Genomic DNA, 27,604 nt, shown 5'->3' on the forward strand with positions numbered 1-27,604 from the left:
CCAAGGACAGGGTTCAAGCAGCTTCAGGCCAGCTTCACAGAGCTACAGCCTGAAGGGCCTCACTTGGGTCTGTAGTGTATAGTTGCCTGCTCTCCATCCAAGAGACAGGATCTACGTGTGACTGATACCTGTGTAACTAAGAATGTGGGGGACAGATGCCCTCCATGTTGTCTTTTTGAATGGGTGATGATAGGCAAGTGCTCCCCATTTTTCTCCACGGTGCAGGTGGTTTGGGGATGTATTTCCCAGGCTTTCTCAGAGACTCATGGCACTGTAGGGCTCTTTCCTTAGTGCTGTCCTCCCCAAGAAGGCATCCTGGTACTGGGTCTCCCTCCTTCCCTGTTCTGTATTCCTGCTCCTCAGAGTCATTTATGTAAAATATGTAACTGTGCAGAAGCTCTGTGCTTAGGCTGTTTCCAGGGAGACCAGGCTAAGTGTCCCAGGCTAGTGGAATGAGGTCAGCATTAAGTAGATACCTACTGTACAGAATGAGTTAGATTTTAACTTCAAACCACTGCTACAATTAGCCTACAGAAGAGCTGCGTGCTGGTGTGGCAAAAACTCATTGAATTCCAGGAATGAAGACTGCACTCAGTTGCTATTATTTAAAAAAAAAATCAGTTTATTAAAACCATATCCTTGCCCAAGGCACTTCAGTAGCTTTCACAAAATACGGGTTTCTGTGTTTGTTTTGCATTTTAAGAGCGTGAAGCGTGTGCTTTCGGAGCACCATGGCAACATAATCAGAAGAGAAGACAATCACTGAACACGAAATCCCCACCGATGTGACTGCAGCCAGCGACTCTGAGAGACTGTGAACACAATTTACATTTCTTTCTTGTGATTTTCCTCATGATTACACATCGTAAAAGGAAGAAGCATGGTGTTAGTATTTTTGGCACTCAGAGCCGCTCTAGTGGCTAAGACTGTGAAGGCCATTTATATTGGCAACTGCACACCAGCCAGGGTAACCCTGAGCTGGGAAACACAGGCAGTTCCCAAGTTTCTGCTAAAGGACAAATAGCTTGAGATACAACAGCAGATGACAAACTCCCATGACAGTGCTGGAAGAAGGAAGGAACACTCTGTTATCCATACATTTCCCTCAAGACACAGCCAAGTGTCTGGCAGCCTGAGTTCTGATTTACACAGCAGTGGAGGCCAAGCCTGGCCTCAACAGTAGGTTTCTCACAGGGTCTGGGCAAGGCAGGACCCTGACCAGACACACACAGTACAGCTGGCTGAGGGGCAGAGCAGCCACAGTCCACACACTGTCTGCTTTATGTACCAGCCTCACCTCAGTTTCCTTTAGGGTTCCCTTGGTCTTGTGTTCTTCTGTTGTGGGTTAAAATGATCACAGGATTTTGGTTAACTTAGGTAAGATGAGAAATCAAACTCCCCATGGAATCACTTATTTTCTGAAAAGAAATTTTTGTTTCCTTCTGGTGCATCCTAGACAAGCACACCACCACTGAGTCACTTTTATTCCTTTCCTGTAAGTTCTTCAGTTAGGGAAAGGAGGGGAAACAGACCTGCTGTTCTGTCTGTGACTATCAGGTCTTACAGGATAACAAAGCATGTCTAGCAGATGTTTCTCAGTCTTCCAAGTCCCACTGCTTCAAGAGACTCAGTAACTTCTCTGGGAGGCCCCAGTCCACACTGTGATGGGATGTGCAAGCTGTGTGTGGTTAGCCTTGGTGGCCCTGGAGGAAGGTGGCTCTTCAGGACAGATGCCCCATCCGTGAGCATGTGAGACACAAGGTCAACAGAACAGAAAGCCCTCAGTGATTGAGAGCATTTCTGACTACACGCAGGTTTCCTTTCAGTTTTTCACCTTCTGGACAGGGTGTTAGAAGGCTGTGCTCTTTAGGACCGTTGGGCTTTCTCCACCATCTTTTTGCGTCCTTGTTTGGCTTTGGATTTGCCATTGTTTTATTCTATTGAGACAAGGAAAACAAATGTTAGTAACAAACTTCAAAAAGATACCTGTCAGTATCAAAACAGGTAAACTAGATGGGGAGAGAAACAAAACCAAACCAAAGGCAAGTATTGATGTTTGTCTTGGTCTCTGCCCTGGGTCAGAGCTGCTGCTTTCATGGGCATTCATTCACAAGGACACCTGTCACTCGGTATCAGGCCTTTGCCAGAGACAGCACCAGTTAAGGTAGTCCAGGTATTGTGAGACAGAGTATTCAGGGAGCACTGCTTTAAGGAACAGACCCCTAAGACGGCCAGGCCAGACCAGACCCGATGAATCCAGTGTTAGGAGTGAGGTCTCTTACCCTTTGACCCTGAGCATCTGGTCAATGGTGTCGGGGAGAGGGGCACCAAAGCTCTCTGGGAAGAACAAGGTGAGGATAGCTGTCAGGATGGTCAGACTTCCCATGAGGATATAAGGCAGGAAGCGATCATAGGCACCTGTGGTTGAGCAGAGGACCCAGGTTACAGTGAGACTTGATCTTGGTTGGGCCTTTCATTCTCTCAGGACTCTAGAGAGGGCTTGCTGTCCTGTTGGCTCCAGTGCTTCCTAAAGCCTGGGCTGCCAGAGTGAGTCTGGCATCTAAAGAGTCAGAACCCAGACCTGGAACACATGTGCCCGAGGTCCAGCAGTGTTTACACTGGACAAGAGAAAGGTCTAGGGGAACAGAGACAGGACAGCTGCAGGCTTTCCAGGCAACACAAGGGGCTTGTCCAGGACAGGAACAAATTTCCACCTCTGTAGATCGGTCACAGTTTATTTGCACTCAGGTTAGACCAGGGGCCGCCTAAGTAGAGCCATGGAGCTTGCAAGGGACTTGCTGCTCTCTGGACACTGGCGAGTCCTCTCCTGAGCTGGAGCTATGCAGAGGAGGAGCCCTGCCAGGAGGGAGGACTTCTCTGAACCACAGAGATTGGTGTCCTGCTACATAAAATGTCAAAAGGCACATCTTTACAGGGCATACAACACCCTGTCAAGGGTGCCATGCAGGCCTGTATGCCACCCGGTCAGCAGGCTGAGGCAAGAGGAGCAAAAGTTCAAGGGCTGCTGGGGCTGCAGAGCAAGTTCAAGCCCAGCTCGTACAACTTAGTCGACTATTGTCTTGGAAAGTAAACTGAGGGCCAGGGAGATGGCTCAGCTGCTTAAAATACTCGCTGCTAAGCGTGGAGTCTGGGGTTCCATCCCCACGATACACATGGTAGAAGAAAAGAACTGACTCCCTAAATTGTTCTCTGACCTCCACAGATACACTGAATGAATGAAGTGTTTAAGTTATGGCAACTGTCTGTCTATCAGATCTCTTGAATGGACAGGATTCTCTTCATGTTCCTAACTCTAAAATGATATTCCTCCAGTAAAGCACACTAGCTCCCTAAAGCATGATAAAGAAATTGTACTTTGTGATGGAAGGTCTGGGGAGACTGAAGTAGAAACTCCCACACTTTCTCATTCCCATCTAGCTGCTCTGTGAGCTGTTTTCCATTTGCAAATGAGGGCCTTCTCCACACTACACTTGCAAAGGACCTTCTCCAGTCAGGGATCCAGGAACTGAAGCATCCTGCTAACCTGGGTGCTTGTTCTCCAGCTCACATTAAGGCTACTTAGAGCTTCTGTCCCATCGCTCCAGTGCACTGTGGAACTTACCAAGGTAGACAAAGTAGGGAGACAGGATGCTGCCAAGGCGGGATGCTGTGGAGCTGACCCCCACACCCATGTTTCTGACCACAGTGGGGTACAGCTCGGCCGTGTACACATAGACCATGGAATAGGCAGAGGTGATTCCAAACTTGCCCACCATCACCAGGGCAGTGGACAAGTAAAACAATTCTATAGAGACAAAGAAAGTTAGCACAGTCAAGAGCGTCAGTGTAAGGGTTGCCTTGAGGCGTTCTCTTCCCTTTTCTCCCTGATTTGGGGTGGAGAGGGTTGGTCAGTTTCTGTAACTTCCTGTTGGAAGAAAACACTATGGCTAAGATTCCTCAAAGGAGATTAGTAAAGGAGACAGGGCACTTCATGTGAGGGTACATGTCCCTCAACCCGGAGGCACCGACATAAGCGCCCTATCGGCCTAGCCCGCCTACCTTAATCCGTGTTAAAGTGAGCTGCTTCACCTGGTCCTCACACTGAGGGCACGGTGCATCTAACTCAGGACTTGTGTGTGAATGGGGGAGGTCAGTTCTAACTCAGGTCGTGTGTGCAATCTACTCAAGGAGTTCATAGATCTGGGCTTTCGAGGTGGCCCAGTGGGCAACAGAGCTTTCAGCCAAGCCCAAAACTTGAGTTTCATCCCCAGGATCTGCACACTGGAAGGAGAGATCCAACACTTCCCACATCCTGCAAGTTGTCCTCTGACCTTTACATGTGTGCTGGAAACATGTCTCCCTTCTCCAAATAAATAAGTGTAATAAAACCATCTGAACTTGGGGATGACCCTCCAATTGACTTCACTCCTAATGGGTATAACTAAGTGTCCCACAGATCACTGTGAGCTCAGGTGAGAGCCGCTCCTAGGTTCCTTCTGCCACATAATGGTGTAGTCCTGTGAAAGGTCCCAGTATCACAGACCCCAAAGTAACTACCAGGGGTTCCCAAAGCCACAGGGGCATGGATGATTCTGGCATGTTACAGACAAACAAAGCCTGTATTCTGTTATACAAGTTGTCCAAAAGGGTTCTTCCCGCTCACTATTCTACGGCAGTTTTACCAACAAAGTCCTGTCCACAGCCTCTGAGACCTTTCTTTTCCTTCTTCATGCTATCCTGAAGCACACGGGGCTCAGTACCTGACAAAACTCTGCTTTTCCTTATTCTTCTGCTTTGTTTCACTAAGATCTCATGTAACCTAGGTTGGCCCCAGACTCCCTGAGGGCTATGGATGACCCTGAACTTCTGATTCTCCTACATCCTCCTCTTATGCTAGGATCGCAGGTATGACCCACTATGCCTTGGTCTGTTTTCTCTATCAACTTCTGAAATATTCTGACACTCTCACGGTGTTCTGTGCCTCTTGTTCAGGGTGCTACCCATGACTGCTCTTTAGATGAGATGAATTTCCTTTATTTCTGTTCACATCTAACTTTTCTTCTCCACTAGAAACAGACTCCATGCAGAGTCACTCCAGCTATTGCTTGAATAAGTAATAAGACAGAACTAGTGGGATGACTCTCTTTTCTCTTTATGCTAGAGAGGAAAATATATATGAATATATTAACTTGGGCCTATGGCTTAATCAACAGCCCAACGCTTTCTTCCCACCAAACAAAGCCCAGGCCATGAAGAACACTGTCGTTTTGTGACACCATCTCTTGATTTTTAAGTGAGCACTGTATACATGCAGCACACGTGTAACGGTCTTTACTTTCTTCACGTCATTAATAGCCTGGTTCAAGAAAGGGAAACACAGAAAATTCATATCTGTAAACAAATGCTGGTCCATACCTGAAGGCACCAGCTGTATGAAGAGAAGGACACTGCCACCCAGGAAGAGGGCAGCAGAGATAGAATACCGCCGGGGCAGGTGCTGTAGCAACAGCCAGGCCAACACATAGGCGGGGACTTCAACAGCTGCCAGTAGGAAGCAGTTCACATAGATGTCCCCATGCAAGTTAGGAGTGTCAAGAGAAAGTCCGAAGTAGCCCACTGATATGGTCAGCCTGAAAGAGAGTTCAGAAGAGATCTAGAGAAGCAACATCCACCTCTCCAGACCCACACACCTCAACAAGCTTCCATCCTGACAAGTTCTGAACTGCCCTTGGTGCAGGGAATGGGAGGGCAGGCAGTAGCAGACTCCACCCTGTGCCTTACTCCATAGGACAAAAGCTAAGTCTCCCCAGCCACAATGAGGAGTGTATATACCCTTTGCCAGTGCATCTTCAGAACGTTCCACAAAGAACGTGTCTTACCAAGAGCCTACATAATTCATACTGACTTAGCCACTGCGGGAAAAATGCCACCCTGTACTCCAACATTAACATTCTCCTCTGAAGCATTTGGAACCCAGTGCTCTGCCGCATGTGCTCTCCGAGCAGCAGTGTAAGGTGGCCAGGGAATGAGTAATGGACTGGGTAGGGTGTGAGAGGAGCGGGGCATGAAGGGAGATAGAGCACAAACATCTGGAGGAGGACTGTCAATAGACTGTGATCCGCCAACAAAGGGTTCCCAGGAACCCTCCTGTGTTCTAGGAGGGGGAGCTCTCAATGGTGAGGCCTCACTGTTTTCCGACCACCCCATGTCTGGCTCTGATACTAGGAGGTGTTCTTCATTGATGACCTATATAGACCATCTTTAAATCATGAACAGGTTGAAACACAGCTGCTATCGTGAAGGAAGAGACGAGGCTCATGAGCACCAGGAAACTCCAGAACAGTGGGAGAGTGTGGGAGATCCAAACTAAGTGGGGTAACTCAGGCTAGAAATCTGGGGTATAGTCTCCAAGCAGATCCTGTTCCTGAGGTGGATTCATGGGTGCTGCATTGCCTGTGAGGATTCCTGGACAATTCCTTGGAGAAGGGTGACTCAGGCCAAGCCTCACTCCAAAACAGAAAGTAAACTGGCTTCTTTCTGCAAAGCTGGCTGAGTCCATTAGGAGGGATCTGAGGGGAAGTCTACCCTTTTACCATCTTACCACCACTCATCCAGTAGAACCACTCAAGGATCTCCAATGTCCCAAGGGTCTGGCAGGAGCTATGCAGGTATCCTTGTTCCTCCCCAGGAATCATAGATTCCTTTCTGATAAGTGTGTAACACCTTGTCAGAAGACACCTGGACAGGACATCCAGGCCATAGCACTGACTTCAGTACAGTTTATGAACATCCCAGAAGGACCATATCCCACGGTGTTTCCAGAAAGCTCTTAGCAGCCTCTTGAGCATAAAGGATAAAGTGTCTTCACTGAGACCCTTCTTTAAACCCCCAACTGTCCCAGGCAGAGAGTATGTGTCATCAACAGATAACTTTTTAAAAAGGAACAGCCAGGCATACGGCCATGGGCCGTGTAGGGTATGTGTAAATGGCAGACAATGTGGCCCCAATGTAGGGCCGCTCCTTCTGTCTCCATGAGCACAGTAGAATTTCTGTCAGCTCCTTCCTATTTACCACAGATAATCTACTGAAGGAGTGGGGACAAGGGACAGGACAACTAAGGAAGAACCTGTGGGATTCCCTTGTGGGACCCCGAGATCTCAAACAGCCACCATGATTATTTTCTCCTTTCCTGGGTTTCCATTACATTAAAAACTGTTATGTCCCCATGGCTGCCATCCATCCCAAGGAAGAACCCTTGTGTCATGTGATGACAGAGGCTTCAGCTTTGGTCTGAAGCATGTCTGTAGACGAGAGTCCTGACAGTGGGTGTGGTTCAGGCAGGTCTCACTTACGCACCACAGGATTATGGACATGATGGTGATGATCCTGATATTTCGTGTTCGGACCAGATCATAAATGTGGTGCGACTGAGGCTTCTTGGAATTTAAGTCTTGTAACTGCAGGAAGAAAATAGTGGTTCTGGAAGGAGAACAGGTTGAAGACGTGCCTCCTACAGACACACACCTAGCCCCCCATCACTTCTCAAGAGTTCCAAGGTTCTTCCTTGAAAAGACAGAAGTACAACGACTTAAGGGACTGTCCAAGGTCCCTGCAGCCTTAGTCAAGGACAAACTAGAGTAAATGAGAAAGAGGTTTTAAAAAAGAAAGGACAGCAAAGGCAGAGGCCCAAGCTGACAGTTGCCTCATGCATCAACCTGCCCATCCTCACTCACTGTCACTTCCCAAGGAGGCCTTGAAGTTGCCTAAGTAAGGCTGACTCCTAACTCTCTTGGTCAGAGAGAAAAAAAAGTGGCTGTCAATTTTTGTGAGCTGATATGTAAGTAGAGTGGATGTTGGGAGTCCTCATGCTATGTTGTTACTGGTCTATTTCCAGGAGAAAAAAAAAAACAAATTGAAAAACAGGAAAACTGACCCACCCTTCACCCAGATTAACTTCCTATGAGATTCGACAAAGCCAAGGCCATCACTAAACCACATGTCTAAACATACTGCTGTTGCTTTCTTAGCTAACCCAGCTTGGGAGCTTGTTTCTACCAGCTCACCAGTTTAGCAAAAGGTCAACTTGGGACTCAAAGAATCCTCTGAAATAACTACATTTCCTTAGTGATGCCAGTGAGGCTTATAGATTCACCCAGACTAACCCTTTACTTAAATGTCACCAAAGCCATCTGACTTAAAATGCCCTCAGCACTGCCTTCTGTGCTTCAGAGCCCTTCTGGAGAAGGCTGAGTGACAGCTATCGCTTCAGGGAGATGCTAGCAGAGCTCTTGGTTCTTGTCTGCTCATAACAACGGCTCCATCTCCTGCAGCTCAAGCTGTAAGTCCTCATCCTGCCTAGAGCATCTCAATCTTGTCTGCTGCTCACACTGCAGCACGGCTGCAGGCAGCTGCCCCTTCAACCAGTCCCTTTCTTCTCATATAAGAGACAAACCCAGAGCCATATCTGCCAGCATCTGCAGTGTCAACCTCATGAGTCTGGAAAAGGGAACAGGAAGCAAAAACCAGGACCACAAAAAGTTGTGGCCTTAGAGTATGGAAGAATGGAGAAGAGAAGTGGCCATCAGAAAGAACCAGGCTCTAGGATGATGGGTAACAACGAATTGAGTGAACAGAGACAGAACACTGCTGATTGTAAATCTACCACTGTTCTGATTATCTTCAGATGACAATCTCTGAGGCATAAGAAACAACTTCTCAAAATACTGGAGTGGATGAAAACCTCTTTCTCATGAAGGGTGTTTACTATTAAAAAAATAATTAAGCCAGGAATGATCGCATATCATTTTAATCTGAACACTGGAGAGGCAGAGACAGTCAAGTTTCTGTGAGTTTGAGGCCAACCTAGACAGACTACACAGAGTTACATAGTGAGATCCTATCTAAAATGGGGTGTTGGGGGAAGGTGGTTGTGGCATATACCTTTAATCTCTCCACTAGGGAGGCAGAGGAAGGCAGACCTTGGAGTTTGAGGCCAACCTGGTCTACAGTGTCAGTTCCAGGAGAGTTAGAGCTACACTCAGAACCCCTGTCTCAAAAAAAAAAAAAAAAGAGGAAGAAAAAAGAATGATTAAAAAATATGACTACAGAGAGAGAGAGAGAGAGAGAGAGAGAGAGAGAGAGCACGCGCGCTACAGTTTGACTTGCAATGTTTCTCATTGACTGGTTGTCCTTCTATCCAGTAAGCCCCAGGGGTCCTGCTGTCTCTGCTCCCCCAGTACTGGGATTACAACCACACTCAGCCATGCCTGTTTTTCAGTCTGTTGTTGGGGATCTGAACTTGGGCCCTGATGCTTGTGTGGCGAGCACTTTACAGACTGAATCATCCATCCTTCTATTCCTCCAACTTCTACATTTAACAACCCTTGCCTTAGGGGTGCCCATGGCTTAGGGAAGGCAAGGGCTAAGTTCCTGTGAGCTGTGCTGCATGCTGCTGACCTCAAACGGTCAGTGGGAGCCTCCCCAGTGGCTTCCACATGGTGTTTACCTCACTGGGATCGAAGATAGTGGAAGGCGCAACAATCCCATTGAATTTGGCAGCTTTGCGGATGATCACCTCTGCCTCTTTAACTCGGCCTTGAGAGATGAGCCATCGGGGGGACTCAGGGATGAACCTGGAAGTACAGCACAATCTAGTGAGGCCTCCTGCTCTCTAGAGGCTGGACATGGCTCAACTGCATACGGGAAGTGAGGTTTCAGACAGAGAGGCAGGAGCGTGGAATGTGCAGTATTCATAAGGCAGAAATAGAGATGGTCCAGTAACTACCTGAGGTGTGAGCTCTGAGTGGAATGAGCAAACCCTGAAGCATCCTCCTGTACATCCCAAGGGGATCCCCACTCTGGCTGGCATCTGCATGTCTGCAATGGTGGTGCCCCCTTCTGGGCTTTAAGGAGACAGGTACAAGATGGGCTCCTGATGCCTGGCTTCTGCTGAGAGTCAGGCCCACCTAGATCCTGCTCTATTCTACTCTGTCCGTGAGAGGCACAGGATCTTCTGCAGAGATCACTTAACATCCACTTCTTCCTACTCCACCTCTGATTTACTCAATAGACTTGTCGGTCTCTCTACACAAAACAGCCTTGTTATTAGGGCCGGAGACTGGTGAGTATTTTCCTTATGCTTGTGACCAGGCAGCCCTCTCTCCTCTCATAACCAGGAGCCATGATACATTGTTTTTTCTGCTCCCATTCTCTCCAGGATGCTCTCCACTGTGCAAGGGGTGAGGATCTCAACTTAGTCTAGTCTACCTGCCAGGATCCATTCTTGGCTTGGAATAGCTGTTGCTTTCCCTGCCCAATCTTCCTCTGTGGCAGCACAGCTGGACCTGCCTTCCTCTGCACAGCCACTGGAGGAAGCTCAATGTGGAGCTCTCCCTCTCTTTACTTTCCAACCCCCCCGGTCTGGGGCCTCAGCATCAAGCAGCTATAGTCTAGGTCTTGCTGGGACCTGGGGACTTCCCAGAGGTTTGGCTGGTCTCTATCTGCTTGCAGCAAATTCTTAGTTCGACGTAGAACAGGGCAGAAGAGATGCCTGCTAATGTCTTGGGATTCTGTGTTCTTTTGACTTTTCTGAGTATGGGGAGATTTTGTGAACTGACATAAATAATATGCACCCCCCTTTTGTGGGATCTAGAATTGAAATTTTAGGCCTACTGCTGCCCTCTACTGGACGTGATACAGAAGCCACCCCCAGGGTAGGCAGCCCAAGGGCCAGGGCCACACTTACCACCAGAGAGCCCCACACAGCACCCCTGGTACAGTGAGCGCAAGCAGCAGCATCCTCCAGTCTCTGATGAAGTATGCAAACAGAGGCAGCACCATGAAGCCAAATGCATAAAATATGCAAACTCCTAAGGTGGCGAATATAATTCGAATTGACTTGGAAAGAATTTCTGTTCCTGTTCAAAACAAGGAAGAGTCAAGTTAATCATTAATTAGGGTTATTTCCTATAACTCTTCTGTGATATCATTTTTAACATAGAGACAAGAGGGAGCCAGAAGTAGCTGTGTGTTCAGAGTCTCTGGGAGGGGGCTACATCTGAACTGACTAAGTCTGCTCTGATTTGCTCCTGGGGTATTTCTCTGAGGTCCCTAGGCAACAGTTCTCTTATGAAAACATCATCACCACCCTCAGACACATGCTAAAGAGCGTTACACCCCTGTAAATCCTTACACAAGGAAGAATTAACCAAAGGCAAAATCACCACTAAAGCCACACATGCTAACTATTATCCTTTGTAGAAAAAATGTTCTAGTAACTAAGAAAATAATCATCCTTCCCAGTATACAGCCAAAGGAACCCAGTGATCTGATTGGTTAGAGCAAGGCTCTTCTAAACAGGGAGACTAGAAGCTTTCCAGTGGGAACAAGGTAGCTTGTCTAAGTCATAGCACTGAAGGATAGACTCTGACCCAAACCTGAACTGCACTGCTCAACTCACTCTCCTGGGCAGACACTGATAGGCAGCAATGCTCTGCAGCATCCCTTTCCTGGGGAGCCTGCCCATCATGGCCCATCTCTCCTTGGTGTGCCTCCTTCTTTCCATGCAAGCCTTTAAAAAGGGAATTCTAGTTAATGACTGAAGTACTAATAAGGCCAAGAGGCCACAAGTCAGAGGCCAGAAGAACAGGACATCAGAAGTCAGAACCCTTGTCAGGCTCAACTTCCCATGTGGTGAAGTAGGTTTATTTACTAGGGAATTCTAGTGAGGGACATCACAACTTGTCTCCAGTAAAGTGAAACACAGGATTAAGTACTCAACTCCAACCTGATGTCCATACCCAGGACAAATGCTGCCACGTAGTTGGAGATCTGACCCATGCCAACAAGGACAAAAAGCACTGTAAACATCTCGAAGTTCACAGAGAAGAGCTGCAGGAAGCTGAAGCCAGTCTGCATGCCCATGGTCAAAAACAGCACATTCTTGCGACCAAACCTGGAGAGGAAAGGAGGGTCACAGAGAAGCAGCTGGGAGAGGCAGCAGCCACTGGCTCCACAGAGGGGCTGTCTCCCGACACAGGGACTGGCACCAGGGTAGTTCCCTCCCTCTCACTCTCCATGCGGACATTGAATTCCATACTTTCCAGGATGAATGTGTAGTCTGGACACTCAGGCTACCTCAATGGCAGTGCCACAATGGGGCTAATGACTGCAGGGGATGGAAAGACATTTGTTATGTGTAAATCCACATGTTCATAATAAGTTTTTAAAGCAGATAAAACGTAATTCTTAGTCAATGAAGACTGGTCACTTATCCTGACTTCCCTCTATCAATGATATGAATAACTTGAAATACATGTAGAGGAAGAATGTTTTCTATAAGTGATGAAAATCCTGAGTAAAAAGAGAAAAAATTCTGTGTCACTATTGTACAGCACCTCATGAACTGACACTGTGTGAGTGACCGACAACCATGTGATACTCTCCTATAATCTTGTCAGAGACTGACCCTGACCTGAGCCTATGAATATGCTGTCTTTCTGCACAGAATAAAGAAGCTTAGGCATATAAGATCACCCAGACCTGGTGTGGGAAATTCTACAATGAAACTGCTCAGGGTTCTTTAATAGATAAACCTCAAGGCAAATAAAAAGTAAAGGGGAAAACACCAGAATAAATTAGACTAAAATTTATTAAATTAAATTATTAAATTTATTAAATTAAATTAATGAAATACAATAATTTCACTATTTTATGTGCATGTATATGCACCTAGTGCTGGTGTATATACATCCCTGCTCCTAAAACTAGAGATACAGATGGTTATAACCTGTCATGTATGTGCTAGTATCTGAATCTATGTCTTTTGCAAGAATAGCCAGTAATCTTAATTGCTAAGCCATTTCTATAGTCCCAAGATACTAAAGTTTGTAAATGGACAAGACAAAATTTATATTTGAAGAGCAGTCTGTTGTGGTGGCAAATTCCTTCAATTTTAGCACTTGAGAGACAAAGGTAGGTGTTCCAAGCCAAATAGGGCTACATAGTAGAAACACATTTTTAATAAATAAATGAATGAAAAAACTATCCTCCCCACCCCTACAAACAGTAATTACACAAAAAAGGAGTTTGAACAATAAAATCAAAAGACAATTTCTGGAACTCCATAATCTTGAATGTTGAAACTAAAATTTCAAAGCATCAAAATGCTGAAAGCATAATTTTGAAAAAATTAATTTTATGTGTATAGGTATTCTTGCCTGCAGGTGTGTCTGGGCATCATATGCATGCCTGGTGACCTCAGAGGCTAGAGGAGAACACCAGATCCCTTGGAACTGAGGCTAGAGGTGGGAATCTGTAACTAGGAATCAAATCCCGGTTCTCTACAGGAACAGCAGGTTTTCTTTTCAGCCTCCAATTTAACTGATGAGATAAACTTAAACAAACAAACAAACAAACAAACAAAACCCTTCCATCAATTGCACAAGGATCTAGAGAAATTTTTATATTTCACAAGTTTAGACGTTCATAAAGTACATTTCTTCATTTACTGAGGAAGTTCCAACATAAAAATTGGAAATTATGCAAATATGACATCTACAGCATAGTGAATTATAGACAACAATACTTGTATGTCAAAGTACCCAGAGGAGACGGGTACAGCTCAGAGGCAAAGTGCATGCTGAGCACACACAAGGTCCTGGGTTAAATTTCCATCACAAATGAAATGGAAACAAAAGCAACTGCAAAAAGAAGACCCAGCACTCAAAACTGTATATTATGGGATAGATTACGGGCAACTGCACAAAGGCAGCAGAGGAGGAGAAGACTGGCATCATCACCTACAGTGTAGACTGCTGCTGTCTTTGCTAAGTTAGCACGCTTGTTTTCTTTTGGTCATGGTTCTTTCTGGAGAATACATTCACATGCACTGTCTACATGGTGGGCCTTCTCCTAAGTCCATGCAGACTCACACACTGATCTCTTTGGGAAGCACTCTTTGATACACCTGACATAATGCTTCCTCTGGTGTTCTAGGCATCTGTTCTGACTAACGTGTTGCAGTTTTCCTGAGTGCTATCAAAGCATGCATCAATCCCTTCCCGGGACATAGCTTTCTACTTTCTTTACATCCTTCCTTACAGTGAGAATCTCTTTTTGGAGGCTTTCCTTGGTGTGTGTGTGTGTGTGTGTGTGTGTGTGTGTGTGTGTGTGTGTGTGTGTGTACATGTGCATGTATGTGCATATGTGTGAGTGTGTGTTCTCCTGTGCACATGTGTGTATATGCATGTGGAGACCAGAGGTCAATCTCGGTGTTATTATGCAGAACACCATTTTTAAGACAGGTTTCTCACGGGCATCTAGAACTCACTCCTAGGCTAGGGTGACTTGCCAATAATCTTCAGGGAGCCTGCTGGTCCTGTCCTTCAGTCACTGGGACAATAAAGGCATGCCATGCCACCCTGATATTACATGGGTGCTGGGTGCTGGGTGCTGGGGACTGAGTATGGAACTTCATGGTTGTGGGGCAGCCCTTCACTGTGCTAATTCCCCAGGTTCAGGATTCAGAAAGTAATTTGATGGGAGGTGTAGGGGGGTGGGGTGCATGTGAACTAGAGGAGTGCATGTGGAGGTCAGAGGACAACTTGCTGGGGTTGGTTCTCTCCTTCTACCATGTGGGTCCTGATGACAGAACTCAGGTGGTTGAGCTTTACTCAGAGCAATGTCTCCCACTCACAGACCTGGTCCGGTCACTTTTAAAGACTGGCAATAAAATAGCAAACACACATATTTACAAAACCAGGAAATACCAATCTACTTATTCTCTGTGTTGTGACTCTCATAATCCAGAAAGCTAGCTTAGTAATGTCATATAAAAGCTGTAACAATGTAAAATCATTTTAATTTCATTTGAATTTAGACAGGAATAGCTGGGAAGAAAGCTTTACATTTGTCCCATACAAAAAGTTACTGCTGATTCTCCAGATAACAAGCTGAAGGCATAAATCTATTGCCCCAACAGTTAGTTCTCTGGTTTGGTTTTCAACCTGGTACTGAATAGCAGTGAGCTGTCCATCTCATAAGCCCTAGTACTTCTCTGGGTGTGCAGACAGGCTTGAGGGTGGTGCTGGGAGCTGCAAACATGGACTACAGTCTGAACACAGTACTTTCAGTGTTTCATTTACAGGCTAAAGAAACTCACTGAAAAGAGATTTCATTGCAAAAGCTATCACACACACACACACACACACACACACACACACACACACACACACACACACACGCATTCAGAGATGGTGTTGAGGGAGGATTTCATTTATCCCAGGCTGGCCTCTAAGTCACTATGTAATAGAGCATGACCATAAATTTCTAATCCTCCTGCCTTCATCTTCTAAGTGCTAAGATTGCAGGTGTGCACCACCACACATGGATTATGCGGTGTGTAGATCAAACATAGGGTTTCATGCATGATAGTCAAATACTTCACGACCTGAGCCACATCCCTTGCTCCCTGCCTCAAAATGTTTCAGAAAAGGTCTTTTAACACATTCTATCACCCTCTGCAGGGAAGTTAATCCTTAGTATGCTCAGGAATTTTGTTTTTATTGTTTCTTTGAGCATAAACACTTTAATGTGGAAATTCTACACTTTGCTCTGTGATGGTGGTGTTCTATTGCATGATAAACAGGTTCTTAAGCTGACTCATAAAGATCTATTTAACCTAGGATACAACTGGCAAAGTTTCTACACCCAACGTGGTATACCTTCTTCCTTGTTTTTTTTTTTTTTTTTTTTTTTTTTTTCCGGAGCTGGGGACTGAGCCCAGGGCCTTGCGGTTGCTAAGCAAGCGCTCTACCACTGAGCTAAATCCTCAACCCCCTTCTTCCTTGCTTTTGACATTGTTCAATTCCTTTGAGATACAGTGCTCATTCTACACTTGAATTCCTCACCTCTACCTGGAGGACCTCTTAGCCTGTTTGCCCTTCCCCTGCATTATACATACTGGAAGGTCTCGAGGAGCATCCATACATCCAACGATACCCCGAACCTCTCCAATCAGAGGTCTTACAATCACCCTGAATTCAATAACATTCAATATTTTCTCTGCAAATTTAGTTCTTTGTCTTCGTTATTAAAGGATATAATATCTTAATTTATTATGAAAGTCAGAGCATTTCCCTCCTTACTCCCTACATTTGACCAGCCAGCAAGTCCTCCAGACTTCACTACCTCATCTCCCCATCTCTAGCAGCCTTGGTCCTATGCTCATCCCCTATCATCCTTTTATGAACCACCAAAAAGCTCCTAATTGGTCCCTTTAAGGTCCCTCCTCATTTCCACACTAAAGTCTTTACTCTCAAACAAACAATAAAAAAACAAATTCATGAGCATACTAAAGCCTTCCCTGCAGAAGGGTGATGGAATGTGTTAGAAGACCTTTTCTGAAAATTTTGAGGCAGGGAGCAAGAAACGTAGCTCAGGTGGTGAAATATTTGACTATCGACACATGCTTTTGTTAAGAGACAGGTGAATCTGTGAGTTTGAGGCCAGCATGGTCTACAGGGCGAGTTCTAGGACAGCCAGGGCCACACAGAGAAACCCCATCTTGAAAAACACAACACACACACACACACACATATACACAGAGAGAGAGAGAGAGAGAGAGAGAGAGAGAGAGAGAGAGACAGAGAGAGAGAGAGAGAGAGAGAGAGAGAGAGAGATTGATTCCTCTCATTTTCCTTCCATCAATACAATCCTATCAAATCCTTTTTCAAAATGCATGTCTGATAGTGACGCTCTCAAAAAACAACTCTCAAGGCTCCTCACTTCTCCAATCCAAATGCTTCACTGCGATCTGAGCTAAGCCACGTTTGCCCATCAGCTCTGGCCTCTGCCTGCTTCGTGGTCCTTGTCTCCATCTGAGTTTCCTGACCTCAACCACAGTGGACTTTTTTCTGTTCCTAAGCCTCTTGTCTAGACTTTAACACATGATGGGTTTTCCTGCCCAGAGTGCCTTTCTTCTCTCCACCTCTTTGACACCAAATGTCTACTCATCTTTCAACTTTCAGCTCATGCTTTGCTTCCCAGTAAATCCTCCTGACCCCTGATGGACACTTTCATGGCACTCTGACCTTCCCTGGTATCATTTCCCATGGCCAAGGAAAATAATCGCTTCTTCAGTAAGTTGAATCCATCTATCTGCTCTGTAAAGGCGCGTTCTGGATGAGCAGAGATAGTCCAGAAAGCCAGAGGAGCAAGGAGCCCTGGGCCTCAGTAGAACCTGCCACTTGCCAACCACATACCCTGGCACATAAATTAGCCACAGTGTTTTACTTGCCCCACTTACAAAGTGGGAATAACAGTTCCTGTCACAGGGGGTGAAGATATGGTCACCTATTTGGTTTTTAAGGTGTGCTGTACTTGGAACAGTGCCTGGCACATACTACATATTTGCTAAATAAACAAAAGCAATCAATCAATGCTTGTTACTAGATTAAGAGAAGTGTCATTCCCAACAGGGAGGGCCCAACAGGCTCAGCCCAAACTTGCAATCATGGTCACAGGCTCCTGACATGACATCTGTATTTAAAAAATTTTTTAGTATTTTTTTGGAAACAGGGTTTCTCTGTGTAGCTCTGTATATACCAGACTATTTTCAAACTCAGAGAACCACCTGCATCTTCTGCTTCCTGAGTACTGGTCCTAAAGCAGTGTGCCTCTAGACACGACATCTTAGTGATGTCTGTAGTGTACCCTGTAGCAGTTCAGTATTTTATATTTAATCACTAAGTGACTTTTGAAAAATAAATCTAATGAGATATGCAGTTTGTAAGTTTTCATTAGCCGAGAGTAGTGTACATCCTTGTAATTCTAGCATCAAGAAAGTGAGGCAGGAGGACTGCCATACGTTTAATGCCAACCTGGCCTAAATAAATGAATGAATGAATGAATATTAGAAGGGCCAGAAAGATAGCTCAGTAGACAAAATGTTCGCTATACAAGCCTGATGCTCTAGTGGATCCTTGGAACTAATGTAAAAGCTGTTCCCGAACCTGCAAATATATTTTGTTGCTTATACACTTCTTCTTCATACACAAAAAAATAAAAATTAAGAAAACAACCAAAAAACTTTGAGAAATGATGGGAGACTGATCCGTAGATGTACACATGAAATCATGCAGCTCCGGGAGCATGTGACAGAGCATGTGACAGAGCATGTGACAGAGTAAGTAGCTTTGCTTCCCAGGCAAGATGATATTCTGTCTCAGCCTGGACTTCTCTGTGAGCTTCCTAGCTGGCCAGGAGGATGCTGAGCACCCTCTACTGCAGAGGTTCTCAGCTTCCTAATGGTGGGACCCTTCAATACAGTTCCTCATGTTATGGTGACCCCCTGCAGCAGTTTGAATAGGTTTGGCCCCCACAGACGTGTGTTTGAATGCTTGTCCCACAGGGAAAGACACTATTAGGAGATATGTCCTTGTCAGAATAGGTAAGTCCTTGTTGGAGGAAATGTGTCATTGTCGGGGTGGGCTTTGAGGGATACTAGTGCTAAATCTCTCCTCCCAGTGAGGAAGAGACAGTTTCTACTGGTTGCCTTCTGATCAAGATGTAGAATTCTTGGTTCTTTCTCTATCTTAAACCATGTCTGCCTGGATGCTGACATGCTTCCTGCCATGATAATGGATCAAATCTCTGAAACTCTTAAGCCAGCCAATTAAATGGTGTCCTTTATAAAAGTTGCCTTGGTCATGGTGTCTTTTCATTACAATGGAAACCCTAACTAAGACTAACCCCAAGCATAAGACTCTTCTGATACTATGTCATAACTGTAATATTGCTACTGTTAAGAACTGTAATTATCCCTCTGACAGGGGTTTCGACCCATAAGTTGAGAACCTGGATCTCCTGTGTCTAGGAGTATCCTATCAATGCCACCATGGCCAAGTGCTCTCTGCTGACCTCAGCTGTCGTGATAGATCCCAAAGCTCTAACTAAAGGGACTTAGCATAATGGACCTTCTGAGAACTTCACAGTTCTTGATGACGTAACAATAAAGACAATAAAGACAATAAACCCTCATAGACAATCTCTATTTTTATTGTTGCCTTTGGTTGCTGAGTCAGATTCTCCCGAAGTATTTCAAGTTGGCCTTGAACTCTCAATCCTTTGGTCTCACCCATCTGAGTAGTAGTATTAGAGATATGCACCACCACCCGCTACTTGAATTTCAAGGGTTTTTTGACTCTCTAAGCCATTAATGGACTTTAGATAAGGCTTTAAAATTGTACAATGCCATGCTTGTAACAAATACCGTTCATTCTTTTGGTCATACAGTAAGTGCTATACCCTCAGCCATTTAGCAGAGGGGCGTCAGAGTACATCATTACAGTTATGATGTAGCACTACTGACTAGTGAGATCTCTATCTTCTCTTACCTTGTTCAGAGCCAGAATCCTACCTTCAGAATACAGGTGGCCACCATGGTACTGCTTAATGTTCTACAGTACAGTGCATGTACACATGTGTCAACCTCTCCCTTTCTCAGGGATAGGAGGATGCTTTAATCTCCTTGGGAAGATTAGTCTTTCTCTGTTCAGCAAAGATTATGAAATGATGTGGGAGGTTGTTGGCCCATTTTACTTGATATGGAGTCTATGCTAGACATAGTGCTGCTTCTGAAACAAATGGCCCTGGGCTAAGAGAACATCATCATTTGAAGTCAAGTCCAGGTATATACTCCTTGACCAGTGCTGGACACCTTACCTGTCTGAGAGCTGTCCCGAAATGAAGGAGCCCATCAGCACACCCACGAAAAACAAGGAGGTGGTGAGTGGGGCTTTCCAGTCATCCTTACACACCAGGTCCCACTGTAGGAGGAGCAAAGGGATGCATCACTCAGTACTTTTCTGAAATTTAAGGCTTCTTGGAAAATGAACTGGCATACCCTACATCCCTGAATGTTCTGACTATAGGAGCTCAATGATCTACGCAATGACTCACCTGAGCAGGAATGCAGAGAAAGCAGTTGGTCTTTCCCTCTCCATCTTGTCTTTCATAGAGTAGGCTCCCATGTCACGGTTCAATTCAAGGTGAGAAGAAGGGCAAGCGGCAGCATTCTACCAAGCCTGACACTGATCTCTGGTCAGTGATGGTTTTTGTGCATGCTGGTAGGTGGACAAATGTTCCACACATGGCTGCTAATACCATGACTGGGAATGGTTGGGGTCATAAAGCTGAAGGAACCAATAATGATAGGCAGCTTCTGTGTCATAGATAGAATTATGCTACTATCATTCTTAAATATGATAAAATATATTGCTTTTGCTACAACAAAGATGACATGAAGGATAAGTTGCTATAAGCTGTTTATCAACATGTCCCATGTGATGGTTGGGAACTGATACATCCAAGGTAGACAAAAATCCACTCAGAGGCTGGGTTGTAGCTGAGCTGGAAGAGTGCTTGCTTAGCATCCAGGATGCCCTGGCTTCAATCCCCAGCATTGCACCAACTAGGTATGGTAGTTCATGGGTGCAGTTGGGAAGAAGGATCAGAATGTCAGTGTTTAAGGTCAGCCTTAACTACAAGTTACTATCAAGGTTAATCTGGGCTACATCAGACCATGTCTTTAAAAAGGAAGTAGGAGGTAGTAGAGGAGGAGGAAAAGGGAAATATACACAGATTCTAAAGTCAAGTCCTAAAGTTGTAGCCCTAAGTAAGTCTCCAAAACATACTTGCAAGGCCGGATTCCATGTGAAAACAGGTCAAATTGCTCTGTAGGCATGGTAGCATCTTTCTGGCTTTCACCTTACCTGCTTGATTTATCCTGTCCTTAGTTTGGGATAACTCAATGCAGTAACTATGCTGTCACCTACCACTGAGTCCCTGGCAACTCTAAATGCCTGCTTGTGATGGTTTGTATACGCTTGATCCTGGAAGTGTCACTATTAAAAGGTGTGGCCTTGTCAGAGTAGGTGTGGGCTTTAAGACCCTCATCCTAGCGCCTGGAAGCCAGTATTTGCTAGCAGCCTTCAGATGAAGATGTAGATGCCACCATGTTCCCGCCTTGTTGATAATGGACTGAACGGATGAACCTGTAAGCCAGCCCCAATTAAATGCTGTCTTTATAAGGCTTGCCTTGGTCATGGTGTCTGTTGACAGCAGTAAAACCTTAACTAAGACATGGGTCACATTAATACTTGTTTCCTAGTGGCCACATGGCGCCTGTGAGTAGAGTCAGGAATGATAAGATGTCTCAGGAGTACAGGGTGAATCAGCTTTCATATCTAATACAGTAGGCATGTGGACTTGGCCTGAGTTTGTATTAGAGGGGTGGGATGATAGTCAAAGTTAAGTACTCCTGCTTAATGAGCGTACCCTTGAACCTAGTACTCCTGTCCTCATCTGGCCACTCAGTTATAACTAAAGCTCTGGAAGCCCAGACATCAGGGTTCTCTTCTACTTGGTGGGTGGATGACGGACTTGGCCACCAGTCAAGCTTCATGGCTAGAGAGCTGTAAGGAGAACCAAACTTGGAGACTCTAGAATAGCTGTGACCAAGGGTCTGCACTTTTGTCTAGTCAGAAATGTGCCTCTCTAGTACATTTGACTCAGGTTCTCTGGGTTCAAGGGTATATTAATATAGCTGTCAAGTATTTTCAAACGGTCCATTGAGATATACTCTTTATTTCATTTATGTCTCAAGCAATCTGTTAAGTTGCTTTTTTTCCCCCTAGAGGATCCCATGCACTCTTTTGGACTCCACATGCACGTGATACCTCAAACGCCTGCATGTAAAACATTCACACACATAAAAATAAATCTTTAAAAAAACAGCTGGGGGGGAGAGGGTATAGGAGAGGGGAGAAAGAGGATAACATTTGAAATATAAATATAAAAAAAATCCCATAAAGGAGTTCGTGATTTAGCTGAGTGGCAGAGTGCTTGCCTAACAAGTGCAAGGCCCTAGGTCTGGTCCCCAGCTTTGGAAAAAAAAAAAATCCAATTAAAAATTTCCAAAAGTAAAAATAAAATAAAAATGTATTTACAGAAAAAATGTTTAAAGAAATAGCTATTGAGAAGTTTTTAAAAGGTTAAAAAATTGTATCGTATCTTATTTATTATTTAATGCATATGTTATACATGTGTTTGCATGTGTATATATGAATGTATGACTACATACATAGAAACTAGAGGAGCATGTTGGGTGTCCTGCATTATTCCTTTAAGACAGGGTCTTTTACTGAATAATGTAGCCATGCCTTGCTTTCTCCCAACCCCCACCTCTTTTAACTGGGAGTCTCTGTGTAGTGCTGGCTATCCTGGAACTCAAATCCAGGATGGCCCAGAACTCAGAAACCTGCCTGCCTGCCTTTGCCTCCTGAGTGTTGGGATTAAAGGTGTGTTCCACCATTGCCTGGCTGCATGGCTGTGTGAGTGTCTGTGTGTGTGTGTGTGTGTGTGTGTGTGTGTGTGTGTGTGTGTGTTTATGTAAGTGTCTGCCACATGTATATGCTTGTTTCTGCAGATGGAAGGTGTTGGTTGGATCCTCTGGAGCTCTAGTAACAGTTGTGAATCACCCATGGGTACTAGAAATTGAACTCAGATGAGCACTTAGAAATCTCTCCAGCCCTATCCTTTCCTTCCTTCCTTTCTTTTTTTTTTTTTTTTCTTTTTCTTTTCTATTTTTCGGAGCTGGGGACCGAACCCAGGGCCTTGCACTTGCTAGGCAAGCGCTCTACCACTGAGCTAAATCCCCAACCCTCCTTTCTTCTTTTAATGTGGGAGCTGGGATCCAATGTCAGATCTTTATGCTTGTGCAACAAGCACTTACTCACTTAGACATCTCTCCAGCTCAAAGAAGTATGACTCTTGGCTTCATCTGTAATGAGAATTGCGTTTCAACTATGTGAAGAAAGGGAGTGGGGCGGGAGATGGGGAGTATAGGCTCCAGAGACTACATGTTCTATCGGCGAACTACCTGGAAAAGTGATAAGATTTGTGCCCAACAGGCAAAAGTCTTCTCTGCAATGTACAAACTGTGTTTGCATCAGTGACCAAGCATACTGGCAGGTATCAGTTAGTCTTTAAGGCATTTATTTCTAAAACATTTTGTTCTGCTTTCCAGTATAATTAATGATGAATCCTAGCTGTGAGAGGTTGTAGTCCCATCACTCAGGAGCTAGAGGCAGGAAGAACACTTGTGTTCAGCCAAGGCAATGCAGCAAGACTCAATCTCCATAATTAAAAAAAAAAAAGTGGATCTTTACTTCAGGACTCTCAGAAAAAGAGAAGTAGTATTTGCTATTAAAGCCTCTATTGTGCCCACAGTGCCCTGAGCAGAGGAATGACCTGGGAACTATAGGATGTATGGTGAGGGGATCAATGGATAAAAGGGCCTTCAACATCATCATTTCCTATAGTTTTAGGCACCAGGCCTAGCTGCCCAAAGCCCAGATGAACCCCACACCTCAATCTTTAGAATAAAGTCTTTTCTTTGTTCTGTGACTCCTGACTTTGTGTCACTATCAGAACCCTGACGCAGGGTGATGGTTCTGAGCAAGAGAAGGTCTCAGTTTGATTGCTTCCTGTCAGCTGTGTCTACTACAGCTGTGTATGCACAAGTAGCCACTTTGGTTTGCCATGCAGCTGCAAAGCAATGAAGGTCTGTGACTTTCCAGAGAGAGAGAGAGAGAGAGAGAGAGAGAGAGAGAGGTGGGGAGGGGAATGCAGACGGGTTGGGGGTGGATGGCTAGCACAGGCAAGGTCCTGGCTCCAAGTGTCTCAGACTCATGCCAGCCCAACCACCTAGGGTGCTAGGAATTTTTATCTAGGTGGGCTGTGGATAACAGTGGGAGGAATTCCCATTTTTCCAAGATGGTCTAGGCAAGAGACAAGACTGATGAAAACACAGACTGAACAAAAGAGAGTGATTTGAAGAACTGTCAATGCCTAGGCAAGAGACTTATGGAAAGCAAGAGACATGGTACAGAGCAATGTAGAGCCATGTCAGACCGCAGCTGAAGGAGTCCTAAGTCATAGACACCACAAAGTTATAAAGAAAACTTGACTGAATTTCCATTGAGACCACAGAGCAGGTGACCCAGAAACCTAAGAAATCACCCAGGTTTTCAGAGGAAGGGGTAGTCCTGGATTCAGAAGTATGATGTGGGGGTTGGGGATTTAGCTCAGTGGTAGAGCGCTTGCCTAGGAAGCGCAAGGCCCTGGGTTTGGTCCCCAGCTCCGAAAAAAAAGAACCAAAAAAAAAAAAAGAAGTATGATGTGGTGGGACTTAGGATTCTAGGTGTGCCTGGGATGAGCAAGGAACAAGAAGAGGTACCAGTCTACAGGCATGTAGTTCACCAAGCTTTCCTGAAATATGGACGCAGAAGCTCTTTAACCTCCCAAGAAGGGTCTCTTTCTTTTGTCCAACCTCACTGCCTGATTTTAGACACACACAGAGCCAAGCTGCAGTCAGTGGGGTGGAGAACCACATTTCCCTTAAACATTCCCAGCCAATCTGGTAGCTCAAGTGTCTCTTTTGTCTATCAGTTAGTTCTTAAGCCTTCTGGAAAGGTTCATAATTTATTCACTCACCACTTCAATAAAAACGTTCTGATAAAAGATCTTCCTCATCTAGCATCCTGTCAAGATTCAGGGAGACACAGAAACCTAATCTATTGCCAAGTTTAGTACTTTTTGTATGTAATTTAACTTGAAAGGGGAAAAAAAGTCAGCCTTCTGTCAAAAGAAAGAAAGAAAGACAAGAGGAATTCAATTAACAGTGCACTTAAAAGACCTTTATCCTTGATTTGGGGCAGAGAGCAAGTTTAGAGACATTTAGCAGGCAGGGAGCTGCTGATGAGTTGCAGTTGTCAGCAGACTAGGTCTGGGTTGAAAGAAAACAGATCTTGGAAAAAGTCATCAGAGTGTTAATGCAGCAGCTTTCAACAATGTCTGTTCATCTGAGTGGACAAGCCTTGAACTTCAAGACAGGCATTCCAGTATTCCCAAAGAAAAGAGCTAAGTAAAGTATTAAACTTGCCTCCTGCAAAGACTGCTGACCTGTAAGTAGGTGAAAGGGCATATAACTCTTACGAAACTGCTAAGACAGCTCAATAGCATCCAGATCCATTGAAAAAATAAATAAACACTGACATTGGTAATGCAGTAGGTCAAAAGAATCTGGACTTTTGCTGCTCAGTCAGCTTCTAGGAGCTGAACAGAACTGCTTTCGGCCTTGGCAGCAAGCAAGATGGCAGTGAAGCAGGGGCAAAATGACTAGAGAGAGCCCGGCACTCTCAAGGTCAGGGTAAAAAATAAAGACATGACAGGAAGCTGCTTCAGATTTCAACTGCCCCTTCCTTGGGCTGCCATAGCAGATTTTAGGAATTGATGTGTCAACTCCAGCAGCCTCTGCCATCGCTTGCTTCCAAGCACTTAGGAGTTTTGGAGCTCAAGATGTGAAACAGCTGAAAAATCCCTTCTCTGTGGACTTATGGGTCAAAAACACTCAGCTATCTAACTCAGTAAATATACTTTTTGTTGTTGTTTTGTTTTTCAAAACAGGATTTTCCTGTGTAGCCTTGGCTGTCCTAGAACTTACTCTGTAGACCAGGCTGACCTCTAATTCAATAGAGATCTTCCTGCCTCTGCCTCCTGAGTGCTCAGACTAAAAGAGTGCTCCATCACTGATTAGCACTGATCAGTCCTTTTATCTGTTAGGTAGTGATGCCTGGTCCTGGCATGATGTCACTTAAGTTAAAAGTCCCCAATGGAGCTCGGATTTCATTCTTACTACTTACTTACACAGTAGGTAAGCACAGGTTTTAGACACAACTAACTGCAAACACCCAAAGGAAACAAGCAGTAACTCTTGTGGGGATACTCTCAGTCTCTACTCTTGAAGGATGACAATCCCCTGAAGAAAAATATACCTGAGGGTCCCTATAAGGAGGGAAGCTCAGTCTCTACTTCCAGGAGGAAGCTTAGATGCCAAACAGGTACTCCTAGCTTGTCCCTACTGCTCCTTTATTTTTTTTTCTTCTTTTTTTTTTTTTTCCCCAGAGCTGAGGACCGAACCCAGGGCCTTGCGCTTGCTAGGCAAACGCTCTACCACTGAGCTAAATCCCCAACTGTACTGCTCCTTTCTATACATCCTCCTGGATCCATTTCTTGGTGTTGGATTTAGACCTAAGAGCTAAACTCACCAAGAAGCTATCTCCTTCAGAAAGCATAACTGGTCAATCCCAGTTCCTGACACTCAATGAGCCAGTTGTCCAATGGTATCACAGAAGATTCTTTTCACTGTCTGCATATTCAATACTGCTGAGACTGCAGGAAATTACAATTGGTGCCCAAGTCCCCAAACAGATCCACATGCACCATTAAACAGCCTGCCACATCCTCAGCTGAGTGACTTCAGAGAAGCATCAAAGTCACCCAAGAATAAAGTGCGAGGGGAGGAGGAATTAGGTTTCCATCGATCTTCAGAGATTATATGCCTTAACTCCCCAGTGACCTTGTCTCAGAATACTGTGGAAAAGACTCCATACCAACAAGTCACCCTGGATAGATGTGAAGACACATGGGTCCTTAAGAAGTAACAATCCATTGAGGACAAATGGAAGACAGTTTCTCCTAGGGCATGTCAAGACTTCATTTCGGGGTGAGGATAGGTGAGGGAAGGAAGAATAGAGAAAGGGTAGAGAGTTTGGAACACATGTTTCTTTAACTTTAAAAAGTTCTGCAAAGAGTATTTCCTTTCTGAACAGAGGCTAAAACCGTAATCTCTTCTCTGGAGCAAGTCCTAATTCCACCCCTCTGAATCACATCAGTATCTTGAAAAAGTCCCACCACTCAGGGCCTCAGGGAATCTCCTAGGGGTAGTACCTTGGGGACTCTATCTTCAATGCGACCCCTACAGACAGACGGCCAGCCTGACACTTGTACACCGAGGGGTGTACTGTGACTAGAAGTCATCTCATAAAATGTTCCTGGGCCACCTGACTGGAGGATGTTCATCACCAGGGATCCTGAGCGTTGAACGAAGGGCTACAACCGTCGCCCGCGATGTCACCAGACCCTGACAGGGGGCTGCCACCTACCTCTGTCACGATGGTGGACAGGAAGACGTCCTTGTTGTACTCCCAGCCATCCAGGCAGTTCTCTTGCTCCAGCTGCTCCAGGTCCACGTCCCGTCCCGGCTCCAGCCCCAGCGCAGAGAAGTTGGCGATGGTGGCCAGTCGGTAGCGGCGGCAGCTCTGAGGCACCTGTCGTCCGTCCTTCGTCTCCAACGGGATACTGTGGTTGCGCCACGCGCTGCTCAAGTTCACGGTGTGAGGCACAAGGCAACGGTGCTCCGGGGTCCCCGCCAGGAACACGATAGACATACCATTGAAGCCATTGGGGATGATGCTGGCGCTGAGCAGGAAGAAAATGAGGCGCTGGAAGGGCCCCCACTCGCCCAGGAAGGCGGTCACCTCGTCGTAGTCCCGCATGCCGTCCTCAGCCTCCCACAGCACCCGTCCGGGGATCTGGGGATACCGCAGAGCGGGAGACGGGGCGCTGAGGGCCTCTGCGTGCGAGGCTCGTGAGTTCCCACCGACGCCTCAGACTCCGCCACCGCCAACCTTACATAGGGTCT

General features: G+C 45.4%; 1 protein-coding gene across 7 annotated transcripts; it reads right to left on the reverse strand.

Annotated features, from left to right (window-relative positions):
* Positions 1–599: 599 nt before the first annotated feature.
* On the reverse strand, positions 600–27,604 carry Slc22a5 (solute carrier family 22 member 5). 7 transcript variants are annotated; one of them, XM_087571239.1, is made up of 10 exons: positions 27,066–27,604; positions 19,723–19,826; positions 11,786–11,953; positions 10,745–10,916; positions 9,506–9,632; positions 7,357–7,457; positions 5,416–5,630; positions 3,623–3,805; positions 2,283–2,418; positions 600–1,937 (listed from the first exon to the last, which is right to left on the reverse strand). In XM_087571239.1, exons 4-10 carry the CDS (start codon positions 10,837–10,839, stop codon positions 1,850–1,852), a joined length of 945 nt encoding a protein of 314 aa, XP_087427365.1. In that variant the 5' UTR covers positions 10,840–10,916; positions 11,786–11,953; positions 19,723–19,826; positions 27,066–27,604; the 3' UTR covers positions 600–1,849.

The sequence above is a fragment of the Rattus norvegicus genome, chromosome 10 (assembly GCF_021556685.1).
Source record: "Rattus norvegicus strain SHRSP/BbbUtx chromosome 10, alternate assembly SHRSP_T2T, whole genome shotgun sequence".
NCBI classification, from domain to species: domain Eukaryota; kingdom Metazoa; phylum Chordata; class Mammalia; order Rodentia; family Muridae; genus Rattus; species Rattus norvegicus.